The sequence below is a fragment of the Condylostylus longicornis genome, unplaced genomic scaffold (assembly GCF_029603195.1).
Source record: "Condylostylus longicornis isolate FDR11 unplaced genomic scaffold, ASM2960319v2 ptg000037l, whole genome shotgun sequence".
Classification (NCBI taxonomy): domain Eukaryota; kingdom Metazoa; phylum Arthropoda; class Insecta; order Diptera; family Dolichopodidae; genus Condylostylus; species Condylostylus longicornis.
In genome coordinates this window covers 633,340-659,907 of record NW_026578006.1, presented here as the reverse complement: position 1 = coordinate 659,907, position 26,568 = coordinate 633,340, and the positions used below count along the sequence as shown (strand labels likewise).

Sequence of the window (26,568 nt, the reverse complement as noted above, 5' to 3'; positions counted from 1 at the left end):
GTGGATTTATCGTATTATTAATTAACTTAATTTTAATAATTTTATATTTATAAATTTTAAATTTTACATTTCCCAATATAGATACAGTAAAACCTATATAAGACGGAATAACACAGAGTCAAAACAAAATATCCCGTCTAAAACAGATTTAGATCTTAAACAAGTTTGTGACAGACCTCTAACGGATTGTTGACAATTAAAAAATTTTTCATTTGAAAAATTACATATTGCAAATATAAACATACGCATTGTTACAATCTTGTACAGTTGTCACAAAAGTCAAATACAAAAAATTCTGCCTTAAGCAGGTGACATTAGTCAAAACTGTACTAAAATATAACAGTTTCCGTTTCAGACAGGCTACCGTCTTCAAGTGTGATTTTAACAGGAATTTTTTTTTTTCAAATATTTAATGTCGAAAAGAATGTTCCTTTATAAAAAAGTTTGCTTCTTCTTAAGATTCCATCTTAGACAGGTTTTACTGTTATCGAAATTCTTTATACATAATATTTTTTATCAATTTAATATTAACACTATTAAAAAGAAATCATATTAAAAAAGTTTTTATGAAAAATTTTTTTTAAATCGTCCCTCTAATGGTAATGGTAATAATTTTTCATTAAAAACAAATTCGCAAATTTGAATGCATAGGTTTTTGTCTATGATAAAAATTTCACTTGTTACATTAAAATATCCAACTAAATGGTACACTTTTCTTAAAAATTAATTAATTGAAATATTTCTTTTAGCACATTATTTATGAAATGAAATTTCAATTCTTATATAAATATTTTATTCAATTTATCAATTTTAATTTTTCAATTTAATAATTTTTATTAAATAATTGCATTTAAAGTTCTAATAAATTTAATGTAAAAATTTTAAGCCAATTTTATATATTCCTTATCAATATTATATTGTACATTAAAACGTTATGTAAACGTTATAACAAATACAGTTATCATTGCTGAAAAAAAAAAAAAAACAAATTAAAATAAAAATTCACATTTTTATTATATAAATTTCTTATAACAAAATTCCAATAACTTTAAAAAAATTCAAAAAATAGCAAAAATTATGTGGAATGTTTTTATTTTACCATGTTTCTTATCAAACTACTAAAACAAATTTTTATTAAAACAATTTTTTTTTATATATAAATTGTAATTTTTATAAAAAAAAATCATTTTAAATTTTATGTATTTTATATCAACTATAATAAAAATTACAAAAATAAAAAATATCATCTAAATTTTTTTGAGTGTTTTATTTGTATTGAAATTTACGTTTTTTTCTCAACTTTTTATGATAATAACATAATTTGTATTGTTATATACACTGTATATACATATACGCATACATATATTATAAAAAAATAAAATATATATGTATATGTATGAGTACAATAAATTAAAAATATATTATTATCTAACTGTTTCGTATATAATATATTAATGTCGTCTATTTCCAAATTATTTGTTATATTATACACAGTGGAACTTCCATAAATCGAATCATTCTAAATGTCAAAAATAAATTCAAAATATGCAAAGTTCAAATAATAAAAAAAAACCAAATATTATAGAATATTCGATTCGAGTAATGGAATTTAACTGTATTATATAATAGCTATACAAATATAATATTATGTAAGAATATTGAGAATATCTTGAAAAACCACTCTTTGATTATTATTATTGTTATTACTATTACATATTGATTAAAAATTGTAAAAAAAAAAAGTAATTTTTTTTTATGTTTCCTTATTGATTGTCGTATTTCAATGTTGTTCTTCCCCTTTCATTCTATACAAATGCATAATCTTTTGATGTAATCAAAAAAAAAAAAAAAACAATTTATATTCTTTTTTTTTTAAATATAACTAAATTTTTTATAATAAATTATAATATTAATTGACTCATAAGTTTCTTTTGTTTTTATAATAAAATATAATTATATATATTGAATTTTATATGATCAATTTTCAAATATAGCCTTTCTCCACCCTTTCCCTTTAGCCTTATAATGTTATCTTCTCCAAATATTGACGAGTTTTGTCAATAAACCTAGCTTTATGCATAAAAATTTATTATTTATTTTTTCTTATTATAAAAATGAAAGAAACTATTGAGGCAAAATAAAAGCGCTTCAAAATTATTTGATCGTTTTTATGCGATTTATCTAAACATAATTTTTATTTCAAAGCTTTGTGCTGAAAGCTTATATTTTGACATTTTTTCATAATTTGACACTAAGCGAATATTATGAAAAATAAACATGTCAGTTAATTGTCATTTAAAAAAATGTCATATTTGTATACGAGTTGAAAAGTTCATGCAAAACAGTTACAGTAACCTATAGTTTTGCATCATTAATATTTATAGCAATACGTTAAAGCGCTTCAGTATATGCTCAACGCAAATCGATTATTTATAATTTATTATAATAAAAATATGTGTATGACAATTATGCAATCGTATTGTACTATATATTTCCCAATATTATTTATATTATATATTTATATATTACAAATATTGTTAAGAATTCAATTTAAAATATAAAAAGAAAAAAAAAAGGTCTAATTGGCTATTAATTAATGTATAATGAATATGGTGATGCAAAAACTCTTATGTGAATATAAAAAAAATCTTATCTATCAAATTAAACTAAAACTCTAATGATATTTGTACATACGAATATTGTAATATGGAAAGGTAATGCCGGTGACATTTCATCGAATAAAATTGTCAGATTAGGGCGAACTTAAAAAATAACGCTTTACAATAATTTTAACAATATTTCATGGCAAATTCACACTAATATGAACACCTGTCTACAATTTGTATATTTATTTATTGGTGTTACAGTGACAGTCATTATTTTAAAATATTTATGTAAAGGTTTTGTCAAAATTAATTAATTTTCACAATTAAATAGAATTTTTTTTAACTCTTGTAATGATCATGTAGCACAAGTTCATAAAACATGTTTCTTATACAATTATAGGAAATAGAATTTGTATTAAAGTTTAATATTATAATATGCATAATTTGCAAGTTTAAGTTAATAATAAGTTAATAGTTTTAGGTAAATTTGAAATTTCTGTTTTTTTTCAACTAGTGACTTTAAGCACCTAATCAATTAAACTCTGAAAGCAAGAAATAATTTTTATCAATTTTTTTTTTTTTGGAAAAGAATTTTATTTGTTTTTAATTGCAAATAGAAAAATATTTAAAAATTTTTGGAATTATTGAATTTAAAACACCTAATTTTTTTTTTGTGTTTCAAATGCACTTGGTTTTTTTAATATATTCACAAATTACATTATCACTTACATAAACTTAATATGGAAATTACATTCTATAAAGCATATTAAATTCATCTTAATAATATCAATAAGTTTAATTAAAAAAGGGAGAAAAAATACTTTATTGAAAAAATTAATTAAAATTTTACTGCCAAAACACGAAAAATATTATACAAAATATTATAGACAAACCAATTCATTTTCAAAAAAAAAAAACTAAAAAATATTATTAAAACTGGAAATTTTTGCTTATAATCTCATAAACCACTTAGTATTTTCTAATATCAATACATTTAGTAATTAACATGCTCATATTATATTTAATTATTAACCAGTAATTTAGTAATTTGAAATGAATAGCTAAGCATTATTATAACAAATAAAAGTAACTTTAGCTTAGAAATATTAAAAAATAAATTTCCTATAATAGAAGAAGTATGCTAGAAAACTTTAATTAAATTATAATAGTTCTATTTAAAAAAAAAAAAATATTTTTTTATTTTATCTTTTGCTAATTGATAACAAAACTTACTTATATTAGCTAATTACTTAATTTCTATTTTTTATATTGTAAAATAAATAATTTTTTTTTTTTGAATTTTTATATTTTTTCCTCCTGATTTGATGTTCTCCATTGTTCAGGCCAAATTTAAAATATCAATATACAGCATTAGATAGCGGTGGTAGTGTACCAGAACGTGGTCCAAAAGAGCGTGCTTCAAGAGAACGTGCATTAAGTGTTGCTCAAGAATGGACATTAAATTCGAATGGACGTTATAATGTTATCGCACATCTTGATGAAATCGGTTCTAGAACAAATAAGAATTGGTTTCTAATAAGTGATTCTACGGTAAATTTGAAAAAAAAAACTTTATTTTAATTTTATTCGCTTGTTAATTTTTGTTTTTATTACATAGGTTCGAACTGAACGCCTAATGACCTTACTTCCTTTACCTCCTGAATGTATTGCCTTAGATGAACTGCCGCAAAATCAAAATCAAAGTTGGTTAGAATTATTGGGATCTTTACATCATCCATATATTTATCCAGTATTAGATTTAGAATTTTTGCATTATGAAACAAAATCATATGTTTCACTTGTCATGCCATTTAATCCACGTGGTAGCCTAAAAGATTTAATTTATAAGGTAAGTATGTGTGTGAATTATATAATATATTTTTGATAATAAACATGTAAAAAGTATATAACACAACAGTACATAAAATAAATGAGAAATAGGGAAAATCGAAAATTCATGTGCATATGTTTACTACCTGCAAAACTGCAGAGTGAATAAGAATAAAAGAGAATTCTTTCTATAGTACTATATGAATACCTTCTTATAGTAATATAAGTTCCATAGTATAATATCCTTTTGGGGCAATTTATTTCCCCCTCATTATCCGCAAATGAATTTTATTCAAATGTTTGAACTGAAGAACAGCTTATTTTAATGTATATATACGTTAAAACGACATGTGAAAAAAATAAATATTTATTTCATTTATTTTATGTGCCCTCAAATCTAATAATGTATACTTATTAACCATAAAAAAAACAAAGATTTTATTACTAAATTTTTTTATTTTTTTGTCTTAATTAATGCAGACACAATGGAATGACCAGTATAGTCGAAAATACGCAAAAAAACCATCTGGTTTGCCAGCTTCGCAAGTTCAGAGACTAGGGCGGCAAATTTTAGAAGCTTTATTATTTCTTAAGGATAGAGGTTTTCAATTACATGGTCATATACATAGTGGAAATGTTATTATTCAAAATGGTGTTGCAAGGTATAATAAAATATTTAAAAAACACAAATGAACTAAATTAAAAAAAAATTAAAAAAACAAAAGCATAAAAAACATAAAGTAATTAAATTCTTGCACAATAAATAAGAAAAGTGTTACATAAAATACTCATTACAAAATTAATTTTCATTTTCTCCTTTTGCTTCTATATATATATTTAAATATAGATTAACTGGATTAGAGAACGGTCTTTTAGGATTAACTTCTCGAATTAATGCCGTAATGTGGTCACGTTCAACTGTCGAAATAGAAAATATTGATGTAATTTGTTTTGGTCATTTACTTTATGAAATGTGTATGGGATATGAATTAGCAACATCTAAACCAATTATTAAAGAAATTGAAGAGGACTTTAGAAGGCATCCACAGGTAAATACATAAGTAATTATACATATTACATAGAAATTTCTTTTATGTTATGATTGTGCAAATGTACACAATACATAGATTATTACATGAATTAATTTAATTAGTATGGTGGGGTAAATTTACGTAACAATAAAAAAACAAAACTTTTAACGGTAATAAATAAAAATTATTGTGTAAACACAAATTACAAAACTATAACTTATATTTTTTATAACTTTGCAAATTTGAATAAAAAGAAAATAAATTTCATATCGATTTCAAAGGAATATTAAAAAATTTGTCTAAAATATTTTTGGTCAAAAATTTCATAAATAATAAAATTTTTCTTTTGACGGAATTATTTTTTTATAGGGACACAAAAATTAATAACCTTATCAATAATCTTACAGTTAAAAGCTTTTGTATTCCAAATTTAGTTTTCATGTATATGACATGGAACTAGATTCCAAGAGTCAAGGCGTAAGCTCAATGGTTGCGCTTTTAGGAAAAAATTTGAAATATTCAATAAAATCATAAGCTGTTTCCTTGGCATATGGTTCTTATGTGACATATAAATTTATTATAAGACACAATTCGTCATGTCTAAAACATATAGTAGTTCCAAATTGTACATATAATACTCGTAGTTAGATCCGCAGTAGCACGAAAAAACTAATCCAATTGAATTGTACTACAACGATTCCAGTAATGTTGAGCAAATCAGTAACCCAATACTCCTAAACCGCCTTCGTGTAGCAATTTTGTTGACTATACTATACAAAGAGTTCAGGCTTAACGAATTCTTACGGAGAAGTTCCATTCTTTTTGTGACGTCTTTTGCTTTTAAAAGACGGGATACGTAAAATTGTTTAATTTCCGCCTGACTATTTGAAAATATAATTTAGATTTCATTTACACATTCCTTGCGAACATTCTCTCGAATGCACAAATACAGAGAGAACATCTTTGATTGAAGAACTATTGTAATTTGTATAGTAGCACAAATTTTATTTTTTGATCAATTAGTATTTTACTCAATTTCGGCACCTTCTGACATTTCCTTCCACCTAATTTCAGTCTGTGTAGTTTTTCTAAATTCCATAAATGCATTTTTAAAGAATTTTCTTCACCAAACGACCGGCTCATTACTGACCGAACTATTGATAAGTATAAAAACAACATTTTTCTTGGCCAAGAAGTCTTGTTTAAAAAAATTCCAACTGAGCGCTTTATCAAGCATCGCTACAAACACTATTTTTTAAAAAATTTTCTTCCCCTTTCTCAACAAAATTAGAAAATTATACTGTAATTCAATGCATAGAAATGCAGAAAAAAAATGTTTTAGAAAAAATATTTGACGAATTTCTTTTCCATTGCAGGCTTTTGAAATTATAGCATTAATCTTCGATCCCTTAGATGGTGTTAAGCCAGCAGTTGAAGATCTAGTTCTATGCGATTGGTTCCGTAGCATTGATTTAAGAGAATTACGTGGACCATGCGTTAGTGTAAGTTTTAAGAAATCATAATATACTTGAATATCGTACCATTTATTCTAATAAATCGTAAGTCAAAATGTTAGAATAGAAGGTCCGACATATGTTTTCTTTTTTCAAATTCAAAACTAAAGAAAAATTATTTTATGTAGACAATCAAACCGAGTTTAAGTCGATCAACATTAAGTCTATTTCATGCTGTTAAAAAACGACAAGTTGCATCAATGAACTCATTTAGTGATTCAAGAAATTGTTCACCATGTACGACACCTCCATCTACACCTAAACTCTCAGAACGACCAAAATCGTAAGTTTATTTTTCGATAGATTATTAAAATAACTTAAAAGAATATTATGTAATAATAAATAATAATAACAATATAGTAGTGATGTTTGTATTGGTTTTCTGTTTTTCTCTCAATAGTCTTCTATAATACTTTTTTTTTGAAATAATAATAATAATAATGTAATAATAATTGTTGTGGTGTTATAATTGTCGTTTATTATAGTCTGTTCATATTTTTAACTAGTATTTTTTTTTTGTTTTTGTTTTCTTTAATTTTTATTTTTTGTTTTAAATTATTTTAAAATTAATTTTTTTAATATAAAAATTATAAAAAAAAAATTAATAAAAGTCCTGTTTTGGCACGCATGCAATATTTAAAAATATATATTTCTTATTTTAAATTAATTTATTTATGTAAACGTCATCAGTTACCTTCTCGCACCATATGAAGTTTGTATAAACCCCTATTTTAAATAGCGCCATCATTGCGCCATTATTGGGAATTAAAAATTCGATATAAATAATAAATATTACATAAAATGCAAGGTAAGTTATTATCATTGTCATAATGTAAAATATTTTATATGTATATTAAAGAAAAATAATAATAAAGAAAAGTATTATTAATTGAAAATACACGCATATCCAAAAGTAATGACACCAACTTCTATTTGCAAATGACTTCGAATGGCTTCAAAATTTCATATTCCTTTAAAGCTATACCAAGTAAATATTTTGTTTTTTGCGAAATCCTATATTAACGTATATAAAATATAAATATTGTAAAACTCCTATAATTATATATATATGTATATGTATAGTTTGAATAAAATTCGCTATTCCCTTACTATGGTATTTAATAGTGCTTATAAATTTGTTACACATAAAGTTGGAAAATTTAGTTGTCAATTGCTAAGATTCGTGTTACAAATGCGAATCAGTAAAAATAAATTACATTCCGAAATAAATTTTCTAAGTAACTGAATAAAAAAGACTGTATTATTCAACAGATTCAATAACTAGCTATTTGCTACATAAAAATATATAATAATTTCATCATAATTCAAGAACAAAATCAATAAATTCAATCACATTTTTAAGCGCACACACTTTTAACATTAATATTAACATTTTTATATATAATCTTCTATTTAAACATGAAGCACTAAATTAATCACTTGTCATATGTAGTTTTATTTTTAAATAGAGATGATTGATATTTTTAACTTAAAATATCTTCAAATGAGTATAATGTTTAAATAACATACTTCAAATGTGGCATCTCTCTTTAATATTCTTATTAAACTTGATATTAAATTGATTAAATGTCTGAAGAAATTTTCATGTATAATATAAAAAAAATTGCATTTAAGAATGCTTCCATGAGTGCTACTCTTATGCGGCGGATACGAATATACTATACAAATTCATGAATGACATCTTTGTAACATTGGTGACATGAGTTTTTATTTGTAGAAGCTATAATGAATAACAAAATTTGATTGCAAGTTAGCAACAAATAAAACAAATTACAAAAATTAGTTAAAAAGCTTTTTTAACCAATAAACAAAAGCTCTCCTAAAGAAATAGATCACACTAAAAAAAAACAAAAATTGACGCAAAAAAAAGTATCGCTATATCTGTCAAATTCCTTTTTAAAACTGTGTTGGTGGTTTCAAATACTGCCGTCTGTTGCCACAATGCTTCTTCCAGAGAAAAATCAAATTGTAAAAAATGTGTTTTCTTCCTTCCTCCTTGTAATCAATTTAATATAATATTCCTGAATTATTGTGATCTTAAATTAATTTATAAGCTTATTTCAGAGATTTAATCAAGTTCATCAAACTATATAAATAATAATTTTTTCCTTTTTTTATAAAATCGATCCTCTTCACGTAGTTCCTATAATGCCTTGTTATTAAATTCAAATATTCGATGATATATCTTAATTGCATTTTAATTTTTTCTTTTTAAATTACACTGCCTTTTCCAAATTTTACAATCAAAATTACAAAATTGCTTTTATACTTAAATTTTCATTGCATTACAAATTTTCACTTTAAATTTTGAGAAGAGAGCTATGCTTCCGCAAACTTGATTTGATGTTCTATTCACAATATGCTACCGAAGCAGTTTAAAATGTTTGTTAAAAATTTTGATATGTATGTATGATTTAATCCCGCTTTAATTATTTGATTAATTATAATTGTAAATATTCAACTAATACATGTATATAAAAGCATGTCTAATATAATGCTAACATAGTATATACATAATGTGTATATATATATTTAAATAATAAAATATATATTTGAAATAAAAGAGCAAAAAAACAATAAAACTTAAACCTCCATTTTATTTAAGGGTTAACGACTCTTTCGAAATATCAAGTGATTCTGAAAGTGCACTAGATGAAGTTATCGTAACATCAAGTAGCTACGATTCTCATCATTATGATCCGCTTCAATCGCCAATACACTTTTGTGATAATAGCTTACAATCAGATGATAGTAGTATAATAACGGGTGCTTCTGGTTGCACAAGCGGCAATGTCTCATCAGCAACTGCATCAGCAACCCCTACTCCATCAATGAATGCATTTAAAATAAACAACGATGAAAATGAATATTCACCCGCCATTGAATTAAGTATTTCACCATCAGCTATTAATTCTAATAACACAACAGTATCAGTATCAAGTAATCAATTGACAGCCGATATTTGTAATTATAAAAATTCAAAAAGTCGTCGTCTCGAGTATGGTCGCTTAAAATATGGTAGGAGTAATCCATCACAAGATTCGGCATTTGGTTCATTAACAGATGGTGAACTGTCGGTAGCATCAAGTTTTCGTTTAAGTTCATTTCAATCAATTTCATCACCTATAGACGAAGGTGTTGAAGATATAATTATAGCAACAACAACGCAAACGGAAACTAATGGAAAAGAAATAAGTTTAGAATTATTTAGGCAAAATCAAAATGGTGATTCAGCTACATCAACTCCATCAGTTAGCCGAGATTATTCGTCGTCCAATTTGGGTGTTCATTCAGGTGATGATATGAATCGTTCACAACATTCATTATCGTTATCACCAAAACGAAAACCGTTACAAATTAGCTCTTCAATTTCGAATTTACAATTTGATCCACCGAAAATTTTAGTTAATGACCAAAATTCAATTTATACGACGTCACCTTCGAAAAAGTCCGGTACATTAGAAGTTTTCTCACAAAAATATCGTGTTAGTTCATTTGAGGATATGTCACCAAATCGAAAGAATTTAAAACAAGTAAATAAAATGGCATTTAGATCACTAGAAGAAGAGCGTCGAATCGACAGTGCATTTATGCCAATAAAAGATCGTACGAATTCGGAAAATCGTGTTAATAGTGAAAAGTACAAAAAATTAACGCATTCATCATTTCGTGGTAGCGATACATGCCGTACAACTATGTGGAAAGATAGTTTATTGTATCGTAAAACAAAAATTGCAAAGTCAAATGATTCAATATTAGACTCACCACATGTAAGTCGTAAATTTATGAAAGACAATCAAGAAGAGAAAAGAATATTAAATCGTGGGCAATCAGTTACTGATGTGATTACAACAACAACATCAGCGGCAATTAATATTATTGCCGGAGGTGGTAATAACAGTGGCGCAAGTAGTGGTGGTATTTGTAGTAGTAACAGTAGTATTAATGAATGCGGTGCATCTAGCAGTATAACTGCAGGTGGCTCTTATCAAAGTCTTCATCAAACGTTAAACTTTAATAATACTAGTAATATTAATAAAAACTCTTTACCAAAATTAATTTGTGATGATTTAGTTACACTAAGTGATAATATAAGCATAGATAAAAAACCAACCGTATGCTCATCTTCATCATTAATATCAGAAAGACAATCGTTCTGTTTATCAAAATTAAAACAAACCGCAATAACAGACTGCGTTTCTGAAGACGAATATTCTAATAATGACAATAAAAACAGTTCAAGTCAGAGTTCAATTAATCAACAATTAAATAGTAGTAATATATCATCAGCATCTGCATCATCATCACCGTCTTCATCAACATCAATTAAAAATTCTGATAAATTACATCAATCAAGTCAAGATAGCTCAGAAGATGATTCATTACATCAAGATGTTTGTAAAATAATTGGAGGTATGAGTGAAGAAAAAACACCACTTTTAGATAGCGTTGAAATGTCTCCAATAAGTCCAAATGAACCCGATAATGTTATTATGTGATAGTTTAATTCAAAATTATAAATATTTAAAAAATAAAAGAGAAATTTAATAAAAAATGTTAAACAGAAATTAAAAATATACAATTTTAAAATATTTTTATTATGATTTCAATTAAATTCAATTATTTGTAAATAATTTTAGAATGCACAAGCACCATCAATATGTATAAAGAAAAATATATGATTTAAACGTAAAAACAAGCAAAATTATTCAATTTTGAAAAAGATTTAGAAGTAGGAAAGATCAAAATTATAGAATCCATAAAAAAAATGTTATTGTTACTTCGAAAAGTTATAAATTTTCTTAACAACTTTTAAATGTATACATATACTTACATACAATAGAAATCCAAAACAAATTTTAAAAATTACTCTATAAATTCTGTTTTAATGTGTTCCAATTTAAATATGCAAAATCTATAACTTACCAATATATATGTATATGTATAATATCAATATAAATATATATACTATAAATAATTATAGTTTTAAATAATATTTTTAAATGAGTAAAAATTATAAAAACTTTATTAGTAGCAATTAATTTTGTTGAATTTTATAATAAACCATGACTCTTGTTTTAAATACTAAAAATGTAAAATTTTCATAATTGATTATTTATCAACAATCCCTTCCACATGATAAATTCCACATGATGAATAGTAGAGATCCGTTCTTTTCCCTTTTGAAAATTTTATTTAAGAAATATTTTTTGTTACATTGTAGTTAAAATTTAAATAAATAAAAAATTTAATTTTTTTTTTGAAATTTTCCTATTTTCAATTATAATTTCTCAATTCTTTCAGTAATTACAAAAACCAAACGACATCGTATTCGTTTTAAATAGAAAAAATTTTATATTTTATTTTATCAAATTTGACTATCACCATGAATGTCAAAGTCAAAAGTTTTATATTTATAGCAGGATAACAGATAGTTCGTGCCACAAAAAATATTCCAATTAAGTGTTATATTCATAAAAATGCATTAATTACATAAAATTTCGATTTTAATTTCACAAAAAAAAGAACTATAACTTTCATTTAATGATAAGGAAAAATATTAAAATAAAAAAATATTACCACCTTATTTTATATTTTTTCCAAATGTAGTGCTGAAGCCAAACCAATTTATCGTCTCTAAGAATTTTTAATTTTTCTTCATAAAAATTTATAAAATAAACTTAAATATTTTAAAGCTCAATTAATTTGCTCATATAATTGGGATCCGCAATATAGTCCGGATATATTAACACAACTGGATTCATACATATGTATATGTAATAATTTACTTTCTCAATTAATTGCAAAAACATTACAATAATTTCCATTTTGCATAAAAAAGAGGCATACCATAATAAAAGTATAAATATTTGAATTTAGTCAGTGTAAGAGTAAAATTTTTTTCTTGTCTATTGTATTTATATATACCGAATATTATATAATATGCGTTTAACTAATACTAAAACTATCTTTAAATCTATATAATATTTCTCTATCTTTATATTTTACATACATTATTATATGTATATAAAATTTCAAATTTAATTCTATAATTATCTTTGATATTTTACAAATTTAATATTATATTTTCCTTGTATAGTATTAATATAAGTAAATCATAATATTTATTTTAATTTTAATTATGTTTATATTTTTATTATAATTTAAATATCCTTATTATAACGAATATAAATTTATATAATTTATATATTCTATACTATTATATGTAAGGACTCCTCATATCTAAATTATATTTACTGTGCGTTTATGAAAATGTAGTTTAAACTTAACACTACATTATTATTACTTATATTAAATAGAAACTTAGCTTTAACCATATGTATATATATGAGCTGCTTTTCAAAACTATAATTATAAAAAATCATTCTTTCATATGTACGAGTATTAAAATTTTTTACCGTTAAAATTGTTTTTTTTTTAAGCGAATTTGTATGATTTTCAAAAAGAACGAATAGCTCATATTTCATTTTAGAATTTTGATATTCTAACCTTAAATTCTGCTTGGTTTTTTAAGCAATAATAAATATTATTAAAATTTTATATGTAGAATTCTCATTCGAAAAATACTCAAAATTTATGGATAAAGTTTTTTAGTAGCAAAAATAAAAAGAAAAGAAAATTAAACTTAAAAAAAAAAAATAGTAAATTTTTAACATTGTAAAAAATCTCTTACACATGTAATAAATGAAATAAAGATAAATTTTTAAAAGTTTAATAAATTTAGCATAAATTCAAATTAAATTAAAAAAAAACAATTATATTGCAATAAGAATGAAAATAAAAAAAAATGAAATGAAAAGGAAAAAAAAAATGGAAAAAATTAATTTTTACTTCATCAGTTGCAATGCAAAATTATTAAATTTGTATTATAAAAAAAATTCTTTAGATTCAATTCAACATTTATATAAATAAATAAATAAAAAAAAGCATAAAAAAAATAAAAACAAAAAACTTAATTTATTAAAATTTACTTAGCACAATTATTATTATAAAAATTATTAATAGCATATTTAATAATATATTTATTAAAATCAAAGTTATTATTAAAATAATTTTATTATAAAATTACATATAAATTTAATTAAATCGAAAATGTAAAATTATATAATAGTTTTTTAGCCAAACAAAATTTTAAACTTTATATAATATAATATATAAAATAGAGTAGATGTAATAAAAAAAAAATAATTTTTGAAAATCTATATAATTTATTATTTATATATTACTGTTTTTATTTTATAAAGTTACAATTTGAGGAGCCCTTTACTATGTTTATCTAACTATATATGTTTATATATATAAATTTATATGTATTTTCCCAAAATAAATAATATTATATTTATAACACGAAAATTATTTTATGCATATTCAAGACACTACAGTATTCCAGAAGTAAAACAATAAAACGAACGAATCTAAAAAATTATAGGTAAAAAACAAATAATGGGAAACATTTTATTTGTACCTCTCAGTCTTTACACATTTTCAGAATGTAAAGTTTGATAAACTCATTTCGAAACTTACAGTAACAATTTTTAAAATTTTGCTTATATCTATAAAAAATTGGGTGATATTAATAGTTATATCATATTTCTTATATGAAGTAAAAGCTACTTTTCTGGCATTCAGTTTAATGTTGTGATACCATTGTTATAAAAATATCAACAATAATATGATTGTAAAGAGAAAAATTTGAAAAATCTGTAAGAGTTAAAAAAAAATTACTAAACCCGTTAAAAATGTGCTGTTATGAGCAAACCAAAAGCTATACTAAGCTCATTGTATTATATGCAAAAATATTGAGCTCCAATAACTCAAAGAATAAAGTCGTAAAAATAAAAATGTCCAATTTTTTTATTTTGTTTTCGTAAGACTAATTTACCATTCTATGCTTCGGAAATGCAGTTAAGTATTGAAAGTCTTGAATATATTTTTCTGTTCTATATTAAATTTAAGTTTTTCTTGCCGTTGTTTAATGAAAATTTAAGAATTAATCCATAATATTTTTTGTATAAATAAAAAAAAATGAAAAAAAAATAAAAAATTTAATTTATAGTGCCTTTTACATCATTTATAAAAATTAAAGAAATTGAATTTCAAGCCATTATTATTATTTTCGTTCTTATATATTATATATATGTATGAAGTTTTCTTATCCTAAAAGTTATAAATAAAATAACAGGCAGCTAATTAAAACATTTTTTTTTTGCAAATAAATGTTTTGCAGCAAATATTAATTTTAAATAAAAAATTCATTTAATAATTTTTTAAGACTATCAAAAATTAAAATTATTATTTTGAAATTTAATACCTTATTTATTTAATAATACAATATTTATTTTTCTCTTTTAACTCGAAATTATATTAAGTACATATATTTTCTGAATCAAATTTGAATAAATTTCACAACGAATAGTGAAAAATGGGCTCAAAATAAATACTTACATTCATTATATTGTAATTAAATGAAGAAAACTTCTTATGATTATATGTAAAAATTATATACTTATATAATATTTATATGTAGGTATATACTTAATTATGTATAAAACAAAATGTCATGAACTCTTGACTAAATTGTACACGCGCCTTAATTTAATAAAATCAATATTTTGTGGTCTTCTCCTCTTATTTTGAGTTCATTTTTTACATTATTGTAGTATTATTTTCCCAAATCTTTACTTTATTATGATTTCGAAACTTTAAATTCAAAATAATTGCTATATCATAATCCTATATTGTATAATAATTAATTATTATATAAATAATAACTAAAAATAAAAAAAAATTTTATTACAAAACGATTAAAAAAGTAAATTTTTAAAATTAAAAAAGAATTGTTAACAAAAATAATATTTTTAAGATCGTTGCCAATTTTACAAAAATTGTCGTAAATAAAATTTCTATGTATAATTATCAATATTCATTGTAACATTTATATTTATAACACACGATCAAAACATTCATGAATTGAAAATTTAGTTAATTATATTTTAAATTTAAATAATTAATTAAAAATCCAAATTAAATTAAATATGTATGTAAATGATAACATTTGAAAATATTAAAAATTTCCTAATTATTTACATACATTTAAAATGAACATTTAATTTAATAAATTCAAGTTTTTTCCATCTATTTTTTAAAGCAAAGCAGAACATTTTTTTATAAAATATTTCAGTATTATTTGAGTAAAATTTAAGTAAAATTATTACTACAATTGTTTGATTTTTTAAAATCGCCGCAATGATATCTACTGGTTGCAACAAATTAAAATATTTTCAAAATGAAATTTAAAATTAATAATATACTTTATAATTTAATACCCTTAAATTTGTAGTTCCGTCCTCCCTTTATATATCGAGTTATTAATTTAAATATACATATATACGTTTATTTTGGTTTAAAAAATACTCAATATGCATTTCACATATAGGATTATATAATATATATTAAAAATTAAAAAAGATCATAATATAATAATTAATATTAGTAATTACAAAAAAAGAAAAGATTCAAAAATTTAATTAAAATTTAAATTTACGTCCTTTTACAACAATATATTTGAAAATATAATATTGTGTAAAATATAAATAAAATAAAATCGATTAAAAATAAAATAAATAATTAATCAAAAATTATATTGTTATTTAAATAATAACGAAATTATAAATATAAAAACGCACATGGGTACTATATACATAATATAAAATGTACCTATATATATTTAATTTCAATTGTTTCATTAATCATATATTTACTTTTAATTGTCTACCTGAGTATATATATATATATATATATTACCTGAATATTTATAATACTAATTACATATTATTTAACAAAACAATTATTTATTATTTATCTAAATTTAAAACAAATTGTGTTTAAATATACTCCAAAATATTAAAAAAATATCAAAAACTCTCAGTTTACAAACGCTTTTATATTCGCAGTTACAAATACAGCGTTGCCACTTTGGTCCAAATATTTCAAAGCATTTTGACCCCATGGCATGTGATTAGTCGTGTTTGACCTATTTTCTAAAACTAGAAGAAAAGTTCAATTTTTTTCTTCTTCAAAAGTAAAATAAGTATGTTTTACTAAAGATTTCATTTCAAATTCTCTATACGAGTATATCCCGAAAATTTTTAAACTTCATACAAGAGACCAACAAACACAACCAATAAGAGTTTTACTTCTAAAATTATGCATATAAATTTGGCCCATTAATTTTTTCAAGAGTGGCAACCATCTTTAAATGTTAAAACACACACACACTCTATTAATGATTTAACTCTAATAACCGATTAAACTTTCTTTTTATTAATTGAACATCACTAAAATTGTTTTTAAAATAATTTTTATGGAATCAGAATTTAATTCATGTAATTATAGCATCTTTTTAAAATGTGTATGTAAATCTATTTATATTTCATAAACCAATGATAACTTAATTACTTATTGTTATTGTAACGCAATTATCATTATTGTAAAAATAAAAAATTAATTTTTTTTTGCAAATTATAAATTTGTGAAAAGTTCTTTTGTAAATTTTTTATTAATTTTATAATTGCATTATGACCGCTTTTTGTATTTAATAAAATTGATTAAATATATTTATACGGACCAAATTCTACTAAACACAATATAGACTTTAATATGGAATATAATAAAAATGAATAATTAAGTTATATAAAAACTCAATATATTATAATTATAATATAGATACAATTATTGTTGTATATTGTTTAGCTTCCGGTTTGGTAATAAAGTTAATAAAATAATATTTAATATATAAATATAAATCTGTTGGAAAAAAATAAAATAAGTTTTTTTTTTAAATTAAATTAAAATTTTAAACACGAAAACTAAGGACATTAATTTTTTTGTAATAAAACAATATAAAAGAATGATAAATCAATTTTAATAATTTTAATTTATTCTATATGTTTTTAACATCTTTGCCTTACAATATTAAAATTATTTTTAAATTTTAAGACGTAAGAAAAAAATTTGTTAAAATTGATATAATTATTCTATCTACAAAGATACTTATGTATATATTATATATTATGTATTATGTATTTAGGTATATAAAAATTAGAATATGTATTTATTAAATAAATAAAAACAAAAAATATATGATATAAATATAAAATACATTTAAAAAATTTTTTAATTTAAAATAAAATTTAATTGTATGGTTTATAATTTTTAAATTATTCTGTAAATAAATGAGCAATATTTTTTTTCTTCATTAAAATTCGTGATGTGTTTTTTTTCTTTTACTTTCTATAATGAATGCTTAACTGTTATCCATTGAATGAAAAAAAAATAATGTTTCATTCCATTTATTCCTTAATAATATTTTCACAAATTGCCAACATTTTTATAGAAAGTGAATGTGTATTGGGTAGAAATGACAGTGACAGTATTCTTGAATATTGTTTTTTCCTAACATTTCTTGATAAATTTGACTTCATAACAATGTAATATACAAAAAATGTTAACTAGGACAGCTCTTATTTAAACAAGCTGCGGCAAATTTTTTTTTCGAAAATTCGCTCATTATGGAGAAATACTGTAGTAGTTGTGATTAAATTTCGAAATACAAATTAAAAGTTATTTAAATGGCTTCATATTTAATGAATTTTGTTTTATTTTACAAGCAATTTTATGTCAAAATGACAAAACAACCACAATAACGGTCCTTGAAGTAAAATTTTTAATCATTTTGAACTTCATCTTGTCTTGTCTTATAATTTGACTTTTATCATAACTTCATAGGAAATAGTCTGAAAATAATAAACCGCACCATGAAAACCGTTGTTCTGATGTAGTTGTTTTCATTTTTTAAAACTAAAACGCAGTTTACACAACAATAACAAGTAATTGTCGAAATTGACAACAAAATGATAAAAATATTTTATATTTAGAAGAACACTAAATTAATATAAAAATATAAGTATTTGGTTGACTGTATTTAAACTTCCTAAATGAATCCCAATTAATTTATAAAACCCAATAAAAATTCAAATTTAAAACAAAAATTAAAAATATATATTATTGACATTTTTATTTATTTGACAAATTTCATATGTTTCAAGAAATATATACAGCGCCAACACTACTTTTGACATATAAAACAAAATAGAAGAAGTTTCAAAAGTTTTGACATCAATCAAAATTTTTTACAATTTCAATTTTTCAGTAGAGAATTGAGGTGTGTAGTTTGATAATAGTCTGTGAACAACAAATAAGATAGGGAAAGTTTATCTGAAAAATAAAAAAAAAATAATAAATAAATTTTTATTTTATTAGCAAAGCCGGTCTTATAGAAAGTGTTTTCAAAAACTTTTAAAAAATTATAAATCTTGTTATTAGAACTTGCATTAAAAAAAAAACAAAATTATTCAACAAAAAAAACAACGTAAATAATATATGTACATTATATATTACATGTATATATAGAAAAAAGTGTATATTTTTATCTATATAAAGTTTTAAATATTCTGGCAAAGTTTTTTTTTTCATGATTTTTAATGAACTGCTGCGCTAAATAAGGCGTATATTCGTTTTTTCATTTTGTACAACTACAAAATATTTTTGGTGTCTTCATAAATATTTTTCGTACAAATAAATATTTTCAATTGATAAAATTACATAACAAATTAAATATAATTAAATTTATAATAGAGATCAAAAATTTTAAATAAAATAAAAGAAAAAGGATTATTTGAAAAGAAAATAATTTTGAATAAAAAAGAGCTAACAAGAATTTCATATTGACTTTTTGTATAAATTTATAACTGATGTGAATTTTTCGTAAACACGGGGTCACAGCGTGTATAATCATTTTTGTTTTTATTGTTCTTTTTCTTAATGTTTAACTACTTTATAATCCTACCGAAAAATTTAAAATAAAAGTAAGAAAAAATAGAAGGATTAAACTTTTATTTACATTTTTTAAGAAAACTGCGAAATGAATAAAAGGGAACGTGATACCCTTATTCATTTAATAGCAGGAGGGTAAGTTTAATCAATAATTGTAATAATAATAATAATAAAAGCTAAGTACTTGTATGTATCCATATCTATATATCAGTATCTACTTATATTTTTTATACTTATTAAAAAATCTCAAGTTTATTATTAGATAAAGTCCCTTCATACAAGTAGGTTCTTTTTAAATAGATAATAATATAAAAATTTTATATATATAATGCCTATTTATATACTTATTTATAATAATATATAAAATAAATATAGAGTAATAAAAAAATTATATAGCTTTTTATTGAACTATGAACTCTGTAAATAAATGAAAATATATAAAAAGTCTCCTACGTTAACATTTTTCAGTTCGTCAGAATAAAATAACGTATATGCAGATAATTGTAGATCACTTTGTTATTCTTTATTATTATTATTAGCATATTGATTCTAATTTTAGACCTAAAGTTGTATAAGCAAGAATTTTCATAAATAATAAAATGAATACAAAAAAAAAAAAAAAAAATCACGTTATTTAAGCATATTTCCATTTACTCGAAAAATTTTTAATGTGTATTTTATAAAAAAAATATAGGTTTTATAATTAGGTATAGGTATGAAAAAGGTACGTAGTTCATTAAGTACGTTCAATTTTAAATAGATATTGAATATTTTTTGTTTTCAATGAAAAATGGGTTGTTTAATCCACTAAATAGCAAAGTTTATATTTAGGAACCTAGTTAATAATAATTAAGTATGTAATAGGTGGGTAATTGTTTATTTTGTTGATAAGAAAGTCATCTGACATGAAAGCACACAATTAAATTTTACTTCATTTCCAAGTTTGTTTTTTTTTAACATCCTGAAGTTTTGGCTTGACTTGGGGAAAAAACTGAACAGAATAAGAAGAAAAAAATAAAACATTTTTATTGATTTTCTGATTTTCTACAAAATAAAGAAAAAAAAAGAGGTAATAAAAAAAAGTAGATAATTCGAAAATTGCTGTCAACCTCGACAGACAAGTAATAATAAAACTTCTTTATTTAACAAAATTATAATGTTGTAACTGATAAATTATTTTTTATGTTTATATGCATGTAAACTTACATTTAGCTTCTGTAATGCGCAATACAACTAAATGATTTTCTTACAAAAATTTTTGAAAATAAAAAAACAAAAAATGAAATATAAAAGGAGATTGAGGCATTGTTAGTAAATAACAGCCAACATATTACGTGACTTTTAGCATGGATAAAATATTAAACTTTAATATTTTCTAAAGTTTTTATTTTATTTGCGAAAATGCCTCTTTTAAAATACAATAATTTATGAACAATTTAGTAATTTTATGTAATGAATACCTTTTTTTTTAATAATTTTGTGTACCTATTTAGGTACTTAGATAGTTACTTTAAACAAAATACAGTAAGCAATTCAAATAATCATAATAATTTTGATTTAATTGAAAAATTATTTGTAATTAGAATAAATTTATTAGAAAAGCCATATTAAATATGTAATGTGAAAAAAAATGTAAACAAATTTTATTAAATTAAATGAGTATGAGTGTTTGAATGATTAATAGGTAGATAGGTAGGTACATATATACCTACCTATACTTACAAAAAAAAAAAAATTGTAGCAATAAAAATTTTTATATATGTAGCTATGCATTTTTATTTATAAATGAAGAATAAAATGTAAACAAAAATATTCTATAAATAAATTGGTAGCCAAAATAAAGCATGATAAAAAATTGAATATATACATATATAGGTATGTACTACATATTTATTTGTTTTTATTGTATTTAAATAAAAATATAAACATTGTTATTTATTATTTTGTCTACTTATCTAGGTAGGTATTTATTTAAAATAATATAACAACGTACTGAAATTTTCCTTACCTGACCTGTTCATTATTAAATTAATAATTCGATTTTTTATTAAAATTTTTACGAAATAAATAAATAAACACCAAAAACTTTAAATACAATATTATTACTCATAGCTGTTGTCTATAATATATTAATAAATAATTTTGTTAGTTATATTGATTTAAATCATTATTAAAAATACTTATTTGTTTTTTTTTATTTTGTTTATTGTTAAGGTCCTACTTGTATACAACCTTAAATTTTGCACTTAATTTTTTTTTTGAGTTAATAAACTTGAACTTGCAAAATATTTGAACTAGAGTTTTACTACTTACCTTTCATTATTTAAATTGCAAAGAAAAAAAAATTGAACAATTATCTTTAAATATTATTCTTATACCATACGTACTTCAGGATTTACTATTTTTCTAATATACATAAATAAATGAAAAATACTTATTTTATAAAAGTATTTTTTGTATTTACTTTACACAATGTGTGAAATAAACGTTTCTCTTTTCTTTATTTGCGTAAGTAGCTAGATATCTATCTAAATAAATAAATAATTAAAATATAAATATAAATTTTAATTTTATTATAAGTAAATATCTTATCTTTATATTATAATTGATTAAAATACCTGCATGTACTTAAATTTTGCGACTAACCTAGATTACTTACTTATTTTTATTGTATATATTCTTATTATATATAGTTTTAAACACGTAAATAAATAAGCATTTTTTTTTAATGAAATGTGTGATCAAAAATAACTATTAAGAGAACTTTCTATTTTGACTGATTCTGATAATTAAAGGGGGTTATAGTTAAGGAAGGCAGCGAAAGGGTGGTTAAATACTCAAATATGAAATACTTATGATAAGAATTTTTTTTGTTATCTATTTATTTATTACGAGTATTATTTCAAGTACATAGAGTTGACTGTAATTTTTGTTTACATATTTCATTTAATTTTCTTGCGAACATACTTACAAATTATAAATAATTATTTATTTTAAGTACTTATTAAAATATTAATTTTTTTTTGTTTACAAATTTCAACAAAACTATTTTGCATAATTATACTTAGGTACTTATAATGCATTTTATTTATAAATATATACATATTTATTGTATTTATGTAAGTAATACAGTTACAATTATATTTTTAATATAATTAAATTATTATGTACAAAATTATTATATTTATATAGCAATAAAAATAAAAGAAATATTGAGATACAGTGTAATGACTATATACCTATGTTTATTAATTAAAGTTTAATAATTTACTATAAATAATTAATTATGGTTCTTATTAAAAAATAAAACAAAATAAATAAAATAATTACGCAGAATCTATGTACCTGTCTGCTTATTTATTATCTTTAAAAATAAAAAAAAAATTTGGCCTTAGACAAAAATTAAAATTAGATTTATCTAAGTAATAATCGCAAGTTTTAAACAAATTTTTTTTTTTTATCTCGAACACAGACATTTTATATTTACATTGATATACTTAGCTTAAATACTTTATCACTTATTCACTTTTTGATTAAAATAAATAATAATTTCCTTATTTTTTTTTTTACTTTTTTGTGATTTAAAAAAATTCCCTTATAGCTACACTATACGTTTTTAACTATATGAGTCTGACAATTTTTTTTATTTTTATTACCTACTTATTATGAACATTTTTTTAATATTTTGTATTAGGACATTAAGTATAGGTTCTTTTTAGCGTTGTTTACCATATTAATTATATAAATTTTCTTAAATATATTCTTATACATGTGCATATTTTATATTTTAAATCGACAAAATAAAATAAATAAAAAATCTTCGCATTATTTAGTTTTAGGGGGTAATTCTTATGATGAAAATTAAAAAAATATATATATTTTTTTATTCCTTTTTTATAAATATTCAATATACTCGTACGTATATGCAAGTAAATATAATTTTTAAAAATAAATTTAGTTATGAAAATGTGATTCAATTTTAATATGAAAATTTTTAAGTGAAATTAAATAACAGCATCAGAATTCATTAAGTATTTGTAGGATGATTTTTGCCAATACGTATACATATGTACATTTAAAATTGTAACATAAATTTATTTATTGTATTATAAAATATATGTACTTAATAAGCATTATAAAATTAGAAATTGTTTATTTATGCGGCATTAATCATTGTTTTCAAAAAGTTTAAATAAAGTTTTTACATAAATAAAAGAAAATATTCTTAACATCTTGAATCTTACAAAAAAAAAACTGGTTAAAACTAGAATTAAAATAAAAAATCTAGTTCAATTTCTTATCAATAATTAAATATTTTTCTTAAGTTCATATATATTTAATATTAAAATAATATTATTATCAACAACCATTTGGTTTGAAAATTATTAATTTTTTTTTTGCATGTAAGTAAGTCTTCTACGTTGAAATAAATAAAAATGAACTAAAAAGTGAGGTCTAATCTTTCAAAAATTATTTCATTCAAGAAAAAAAAAATAGATTAATTACCTTTCTAAGTATACATTTATCAATTTTTCTAATGTATGGTGGCTTCATTCCACAAAAAAAAAAATCAAAAAGCAAATGTTATTTTAAATAATTTCTTATCAAGAATTTATTTTTTATTTTTCAAATTGATTTAAAAAAAAAAATAATTATTTTTAATTAATTAATTTTTTAGCACTGCTGGAACTGTTGGAGCAGTTGTAACATGTCCATTAGAAGTGGTTAAAACACGATTACAAAGTTCTTCTGCATTCTTACAACCACCAAGGATACCAGAAACATCACAAAATGGTAGCACTACAACAGATGCTTTATTGAGACCAGATCAAAGGCGTAAATTATGCACAACAATTTTGAGAAAACGGAAATTACCACAGGTTTAAAATAAATAAAACTATTTTCAATTTAAATAAATAATAAATAATTTAAATTTTTAAGGTTTTAACAATATCACATTGTGGAATTTCTTCATCAGCTAAATCAATGAGTATTTGGCAATGTTTAAGGTACATTGATTTTTATATTGATAATTAAATGTAGTTTAGTTATTAAATTTTAATAATCAATAAAAAAACTCAATTTGCAAGAATGATATATTTTTAATTTTTTTATTTTAGACATATTGTTCAAACGGAAGGAACACGAGCACTTTTTAAAGGTCTAGGTCCTAATATAGTTGGAGTAGCACCATCTAGAGCAATATATTTTTGTACATATTCTCAAACCAAAGCAAATTTAAATCGATATGGGTACACAATTATAATTAATAAATGAATTTAAATACACTGTCTATACATATTTGATATAAAGTGTATAATATTCATCCATTTTCAAAATGATTATATAAAAATGAAATGATTTTGTATTTTTATTTTTTAGATCTCTTCCACCAGATTCTCCTATTGTACATATATTAAGTGCTTCTTGTGCTGGTTTTGCAGCAGCAACAGCAACAAATCCAATATGGTTTGTTAAAACTCGTTTACAATTAGATTACAATTCAAAAAATCAAATGACAGTACGACAATGTATTAAACAAATATATAAAGCGTCCGGATTTTTAGGTTTTTATAAGGGTATAACGGCTAGTTACTTTGGAATATCGGAAACTGTAATACACTTTGTAATATATGAAGCAGTGAAAGCGAAATTGGTAATATTAAAAGAAAATAAGAAATTTAAGTTAACAATTTAACTTTAACAATTTATTGTATAGATTACTCTTAGACAAGCACATCCAATTGACGAAAAAACGTCACGAGATTTCTTAGAATTTATGTTAGCTGGTGCTATATCGAAAACTTGTGCTTCTTGCATAGCCTATCCACATGAAGTAGCACGAACAAGGCTAAGAGAAGAAGGAAATAAATATAACAGATTTTGGCAAACATTACATACTGTGTGGAAGGAAGAAGGTCGAGCGGGCTTATACAGGTAAACATAATTCGTCAAGAAACGTGAATATATTAAAATATAAATATTTTGTAGGGGACTAGCCACTCAATTAGTACGACAAATACCAAATACAGCAATTATGATGGCAACATATGAGGCTGTTGTATATGTTTTAACCACTCATTTTAATAGCGATTTTTATGATACTTCATAAAATTAAAGTAAAAAGTAAAAATGGAAATTGTTTTTGTTTATTCGTTATAGAAATAAATTTTTAAAGTTTTATAGTTTTTGTCTTCGATTTTTTAAATTTCTATTAATTTTGAAAATCGAGGAATTTTTAAACTTGAATAATAATTGTTATTAACAAGAAGAGAGGAAGCAAAATAACAACAAAAGTTATTTCTAAATATTCTTTCTGTTTATCTAGTAATTATGTATATGAAAAAGAATTATTTATGTTTAATTTTTGAAAAGTTACTACTATTATAAATGAAAAATATACAAGTTTAAGTATATCTGTAAAACAAGCATATAAAATTAATGGAGAAAATTCTGTACATATATATAGTATTATATGTATCTATATAATATAATATTATATTTAAAATTAAAAATAGTTGATCATTTTGTGATCATTGGACCTATATATCATTATAAGGTCTGTGCTATACTTTATTTTTAAATTATATTAATATTATAACATAGTTATTTATAATTATAAAAAGAACATACTTAAATTTTAAATATTAT

The 26,568-nt window shown here is 21.9% G+C and overlaps 2 protein-coding genes across 6 annotated transcripts in view; both read left to right on the top strand.

The window, feature by feature from the left end:
- The window catches only part of LOC129608829 (rho GTPase-activating protein gacF), a 104,522-nt gene extending 91,529 nt beyond the window's left edge, over positions 1-12,993 (top strand). For 4 of the 5 annotated variants that reach the window (XM_055520572.1, XM_055520571.1, XM_055520570.1 and 1 more), the window contains 7 exons: positions 3,950-4,157; positions 4,225-4,455; positions 4,917-5,098; positions 5,284-5,485; positions 6,844-6,969; positions 7,110-7,264; positions 9,608-12,993. In XM_055520572.1, the coding sequence (XP_055376547.1) occupies positions 3,950-4,157; positions 4,225-4,455; positions 4,917-5,098; positions 5,284-5,485; positions 6,844-6,969; positions 7,110-7,264; positions 9,608-11,501 (2,998 nt within the window). In that variant the 3' untranslated portion in view covers positions 11,502-12,993. Of the gene's footprint in view, positions 1-3,949; positions 4,158-4,224; positions 4,456-4,916; positions 5,099-5,283; positions 5,486-6,843; positions 6,970-7,109; positions 7,265-7,671; positions 7,790-9,607 lie in introns of all 5 variants that reach the window. The other variant, XR_008696915.1, reaches the window with a different exon arrangement.
- Positions 12,994-19,234: 6,241 nt separating this feature from the next.
- Positions 19,235-26,382, top strand: LOC129608848 (mitochondrial carrier protein Rim2). The gene is made up of 7 exons (XM_055520602.1): positions 19,235-20,052; positions 24,596-24,797; positions 24,859-24,926; positions 25,038-25,169; positions 25,300-25,573; positions 25,637-25,854; positions 25,909-26,382. Exons 1-7 carry the CDS (start codon positions 20,006-20,008, stop codon positions 26,027-26,029), a joined length of 1,062 nt encoding a protein of 353 aa, XP_055376577.1. The 5' UTR covers positions 19,235-20,005; the 3' UTR covers positions 26,030-26,382.
- The last annotated feature ends 186 nt before the right edge of the window (positions 26,383-26,568 follow it).